Below are 6,173 nucleotides of genomic sequence, written 5' to 3' on the forward strand. Positions count from 1 at the left end.
CCCACTGTCATCCCCTAGAACTACAACAAAGCGGTAGTGATGTACAAGGGAAAATAAATCATGGGGGAAGTGAATGAAACAGACCCGTCGGGGAAGTATCTGAATCTGGAATAAGTGAACAATGCCAAACAGAAGCGTTTTCCGCTTAAAAAGCCAGTCAGTGCCGAAGAGGCAGAGGAATTCTTCTGAAAGATGAAAACTGTGGACTATGAAGTGATTGACCAACTCCGAAAGCCTCCTTCCCAGGTCTCGCTTTTGTCTTTACTCATAAAATCGAGTGAACATCAGAAAGCGCTGATAAAAACCCTTAATGAGGCATATGTTCCTGCCGAGACCATTGTTGAACAATTGGAAAGAATGGCGGAACGATTCTTTGAAGTCAACCGGATTTCATCTAGCAGAAATGACTTGCCCCCTAAAGGGGCCGCCCACAACAAAGCTCTTCATTTTAACAGTTAAATGTGAAGGGTACTACGTGAAAAGAGTCATGTTGGATGGCGGATCTGGCGTTGACATTTGCCCTCTCTCAACTTTGCAAAGAATGAAAATTGGGACTGAGAGAATCAGTCCTAACAATGTTTGTGTACGTGCTTTTGATGGCGTCAAGAGAGACACAATAGGGGAGATTGATTTGATCTTAACTATCGGTCATGTGGATTTTGAAGTGACATTTCAGGTCTTGGACATGGACACTTCCTACAATTTTCTCCTAGGGAGGCCTTGGATCCATGCGGCAAGGGTCGTACCTTTTACTCTACACTAAATGGTTAAGTTTGAACACGAAGATCAGAAAATTGTGGTCCATGGAGAAGATGAGCAATCAATTTATAGGGACCCGTCAGTCCTATGTCTAGAGGATAAAGAAGGTAGCGAGCACATAGTCTACCAAGATTTTGAGATTATGGTTGCAGACCAATGTGAGGAAGGAACCCTGTGTCCTCAAACCTTTTTGTCCAACGCATCAATCATGGTTGCCAGTGAGATGATCAGGCATGGCTATAAACTCGAGAAGAGGCTCGATGCATCTTTGCAAGGCATTACGGAGCCCATCACCTTGACTACCAGTAAGTACTTCTTTGGTGTCGGTTTCCAAGCTACAGAAGTTGACGTTAAATGGGATAAAGAACGTAAGAACGACGGGTGGGTTCTACCTCATCCGGTCTCGCATATTGCTAGAACTTTTCTTAAACCAAGGTACATAGAGGAAGAGGCTGAGGCCTTCACGGCCGAAGAAATTGAGGATATATGTGGAGCCATGAGGCAAATGTTATATGAAGCTTACATGGTCCAGCCGGGAGAAGGCTCGAGCACTGCTGAGGTACAGTATATGGGGCCCAACACCAAGCTTCAAAATTGGAAGGCTACTCTGTTCCCAGTCAGGCAAGAATCCTGGTAGTTCAGTCTTGCCATCTTTTCTGTATTCTGAGTTATTTCAAGGTATAACTCGAATGTCTTTTAGTTTTTTGTCTTTCAAATTCCAATGTAAACCCTTCTATCTTCAAATTCAATGAAATGAAATCAATATTTCATCGTCTATGAATCTCTTTCTGATTTTTGTTACTTTTCTTATTTCTTCTTTCAGTTCTAATAATGTGGACTTAAATAACATGACATGCTTGCGGAGTTCATGCCCAGATCCTAACATGCTGTCTGATTGCGAAATAATGAATCAAGAACCAGAATATTATGAAGATGAAGCTTTTAGGGAAATAAATCGAGAATTGAAATAATTTGAGAATAAGTCTAAGCCAAACTTAAATAAAATTGAGCCAGTTAATTTGGGTAGTTCAGAAGAGGTCCAGGAAACCATGATAAGCATTCACACTGATGAAAGGACTAGGGATGCATTAATCTAACTTTTGTTCGAATTCAAAGATGTATTTGTCTGGTCCTATGATGATATGCCAGGACTGAGTGTTGATTTAGTGGTGCACAAATTGCCAACTTACCCTGATTACCCCTCGGTCAAAAAAAAATAAAGAAAGTTCAAAACCGACATCAGTGACAAGATCAAAGAAGAAGTCACCAAACAATTAAAAGCAGATGTGATCCGAGTGGTCCGATACACCACATGGCTAGCTAATGTGGTCCCGGTGCCAAAGAAAGATGGGAAAACCCGAGTGTGTGTTGACTATCGAGATCTGAACAAAGCAAGCCCCAAGGACAACTTCCCATTACCAAACATCCACATCCTTGTTAACAATTGTGCCAAACATGAGATACAGTCTTTTGTGGATTGTTATGCTGGGTATCATCAGGTCTTGATGGATGAAGAAGATGCAGAAAAGACAGCTTTCACCACCCCTTGGGGTACTTACTATTACAGGGTCATGCCTTTTGGTTTGAAGAATGCTGGGGAAACTTACATGAGAGTTATGATTGTCATCTTTCATGACATGTTGCATCAAGAAATCGAGGTGTATGTGGATGATGTGATCATTAAATCAAGAATGCGGGACGACCATGTTCAGGATCTGAGAAAGTTCTTTGAGCATTTGCGTAAGTATGACTTGAAGTTAAATCCGGCTAAGTGTGCATTTGGAGTACCATCCGGGAAACTTTTGGGGTTTGTAGTTAGTCGAAGGGGCATCGAGGTAGAACAAACAAAAATAAAGTCTATTCGGGATTTGCCTCCTTTGAGAACCAAGAAAGAGGTTATGAGTCTGTTGGGAAGGTTGAACTACATCAACAGATTCATTGCTCAGTTGACTTCCACATGTGAACCCATATTTAAGTTGTTGAAGAAAGATGCGGCGATTAGATGGATAGATGAGTGTTGGGAAGCTTTCGACAAAATCAAAGAATATTTGTTAAATCCGCAAGTCGTGGTCCCACCCGAACCTGGAAGGCCTTTGTTCTTATATTTGATAGTCTTGGATAATTCCTTTGGGTGTGTTCTCGGGCAACACGATGTGACCGGGAAGAAAGAACAAGCCATATACCACTTGAGCAAGAAGTTAATTAGTTATGAAGACAAATACTCTTGGTTGGAAAAAACTTGTTGCATCCTGACTTGGGTTGCTCAAAAGTTTAGGCATTACTTGTTGGCCTACACCATCTACCTCAAAACCAGATTGGACCCTTTGAAGTACATATTTCAAAATTCGATGCCCATGGGAAGGTTAGCAAAATGGCAAATCCTGCTCACCGAGTTCGACATAGTCTATGTCACCCGCACAGCAATGAAAGCTCAAGCCTTGGCATATCACTTAGCTGAGAATCCTATTGATGATGAATATTAGCCTTTGAGTACTTACTTTCCGGACGAGGAAGTAAATTCAGTTGAGGTAATTCCAGAGGACATTAATTCTTGGAAAATGTTCTTCGATGGAGCTGTCAATGCAAAAGGTGTCGGGATTGGGGAAATTTTCATTTCGCCCACTGGTCAGCACTATCCAACCATAGCCCAGCTTCGGTTTTTTTGCATGAACAACACTTCCGAGTATGAAGCCTGCATTATGGGCATGAACATGGCAATCGATCAGGATATGGAAGAATTGTTAATCATGGGAGATTCTGACATGATTATCCGACGGGCTCAAGGTGAATGGGAAACTCGGGATGTCAAGCTTCTTCCATACAGGCAACATGTAGAAGATCTTAGCAAACGGTTCAAATCCGTCGAGTTCATGTACATTCCTTGGTTTCACAATGAGTTAGCCGATGCACTAGCTACTTTGGCCTCAATGTTGCCGTATCCAGGTAATGTCCACATTGACCCATTGGAAATCCAAATCCCAGAAAGACATGGTTATTTCAATACAGTTGAGGTTGAACCAGATGTTCGGCCATGGTATCATGATATCAAAAGATTCTTGAAAACAAAAGAATATCCCGAGCAAGCTAGTGGAGACCAAAAGAGAACTATTAGAAGGCTTGCCAGTGGCTTCTTCTTGAGTGGAGAGGTATTGTACAAAAGGACTCTAGATGTAAACCTTCTAAGATGTGTGGATGCCCAAGAGGCCAAAAGAATTATGAATAAAGTGCACGCAGGAGTGTGCGGGCCCCATATGAATGGATACGTCCTTGCAAAGAAGATCCTTCGAGCAGGTTATTACTGGATGACTATGGAAAAAGATTGCTTCAGTTTTGTCCGAAAGTGTCATCGATATCAGGTACACGGTGACTTAATTCATGCATCGCCTTCCGAATTACATCCTATGTCAGCATCGTAGCTGTTCGTTGTCTGGGGTACGGATGTCATTGGGCCAATCGAACCAGAAGCTTCAAATGGGCACAGATTCATATTAGTTTCCATTGACTACTTCACAAAGTGGGTTGAAGCAGTCACTCTCAAAGTCGTCACTAAGAAAGCAGTGGTAGATTTTGTGCATTCCAACATTATCTGTCATTTTGGTATTCCTAAAACTATCATTACGGACAATGCTGCAAACTTGAACAGTCATTTGACGAGGGAGGTATGCGAACAATTTAAGATCACGCATCGGAACTCCACCCCTTATCGGCCTAAAGCCAATGATGTCATTGAAGCAGCAAACAAAAACATCAAGAAGATCCTCAGGAAAATGATCCAAAGTTCTAGGCAATGGCATTAAAAGTTGCCTTTTGCATTGTTGGGATATCGCACAACTGTGCGCACATCAGTTGGGGCAACACCCTATTTATTGGTTTATGGCACTAAAGCCGTAATACCTGCAGAAGTTGAAATTCCATCTCTTCGAATCATCGTTGAAACTGAGATTGAGGACAGTGAGTGGGTCAAAATCCATTTAGAACAGTTGACTTTGATTGATGAAAAGCGGATGGTCGCAATTTGCCACGAGCAGTTGTATCAACAAAGAATGGCTCGTGCCTACAACAAGAAAGTGTGGCCTAGGAACTTTGAAATGGGGAAACTCATTTTGAGATGTATTCTCCTGCATCACAAGGAAGCAAAATGAAAGTTTGCTCCAAACTGGAAAGGTCCATACATTATAAGAAAATTATTGCCGAAAGGGGCATTGTACTTGGGAGACATTGAAGGAAATGACCCTGAAACAGCTGTCAATGCAGACGCGGTCAAAAGGTATTATGTTTAACCCTTTTGTGGTACCTATATTATCCGATTGGGATGACGAAGGCTTTCATTCTCGCTACCCCAAACACTTCAACCTTTTGCTAACCCTTTGAGCCGGTTACCTTTCTTTGAATACCCTCTTTGGGACCCGAAAACGTTTGTAAAAAAGAAGAAGAAGAAAATCAAAAAACAAAGTTTCCCTCAACTACATTTGACTTGATTCCGAAAGGATACGTAGGAAGCCTCTCTAGGGTTCAGTCACACCAAAACAAAAATCCACATTTCCCCAAACTTGAAACTGGGCCAGAATTTATAATGGTTCGGCGACGATTCGCCTGAAAGGTTCCAAAGCTATAATTCAATCCAAACTCTTTTTACCCTAAATCCTGTTCAAAGTCCTTCTAATCAATCGGTAAAGAAGTTCAAAATAGGAGGATGTTGGTTATTTGGATCTGATACAATCAAATGAGAGAAATAAAATAAGAGAGTCTTATTGGTGAAAACCCGCACGGGCATCGTAAGGCGATGGTGAGCAGAGAAATTGAAAATGAGAGAGTCTTTTTAGTGAAAACTTGCAAAAAGCACTATAAAGCGACGGTGAGAAGAGAAATGAGAGAGGTCAGTTGGTGAAAATCCTCAAAGGGCGCCATTGATCGAAAAGAAGGAATTCCTTACAACCATCAGCGTTGATAGAGTCCTGGCAAGGTTTCTCGGTTTTGAGATACGAGTTATTATGGGTTTATGAGAGATTGTATGGTTACACATATCAGGTATCTAGTCCAAGAAGCATGTCATATTTATTGAAGTCTGCATGTACTCCAGATAAGTCCTTCTTTCCTTTCCCCCGAAAGGGACACTTCTCGTTAAATTCAGTATCCCGTCCTTTATTTACTTTTCTTTGAATCCCTTTCGATTTAATCCTCCTCCGAAACTAATACAAAGAAAAGATGGCAAGATTGGTTTTACAGGGTTCTGCTTAACAAAAGCCAAAATTCAAGGAAAAGCACCCAGCCTCAACGGGTACATCAAGACGATCTCGACTGGCCATGATGGCCGATGCTCCAGATTAAAAATTGTTGAAAAGGAAAGAAATCCAAAGTCAAGTTCCCTTAAAGGAAAAATAAGATGAAAAGGCCAAATCCCCACACGGGCTAAC

The 6,173-nt window shown here is 41.6% G+C and overlaps 2 protein-coding genes across 2 annotated transcripts; both read left to right on the forward strand.

Moving 5' to 3' along the window:
• Positions 1-403: 403 nt before the first annotated feature.
• LOC138870535 (uncharacterized) lies at positions 404-763 on the forward strand. Its single transcript, XM_070148348.1, has one exon. The coding sequence runs from the start codon at positions 404-406 to the stop codon at positions 761-763; it is 360 nt and encodes a 119-aa protein (XP_070004449.1).
• Positions 764-4,901, forward strand: LOC104225113 (uncharacterized). Its single transcript, XM_070148349.1, has 4 exons — positions 764-1,392; positions 2,327-2,573; positions 3,243-4,050; positions 4,660-4,901. Exons 1-4 carry the CDS (start codon positions 764-766, stop codon positions 4,899-4,901), a joined length of 1,926 nt encoding a protein of 641 aa, XP_070004450.1.
• Positions 4,902-6,173: the final 1,272 nt, after the last annotated feature.

Source organism: Nicotiana sylvestris, chromosome 6, assembly GCF_000393655.2.
Source record: "Nicotiana sylvestris chromosome 6, ASM39365v2, whole genome shotgun sequence".
In the NCBI taxonomy this organism is placed as follows: domain Eukaryota; kingdom Viridiplantae; phylum Streptophyta; class Magnoliopsida; order Solanales; family Solanaceae; genus Nicotiana; species Nicotiana sylvestris.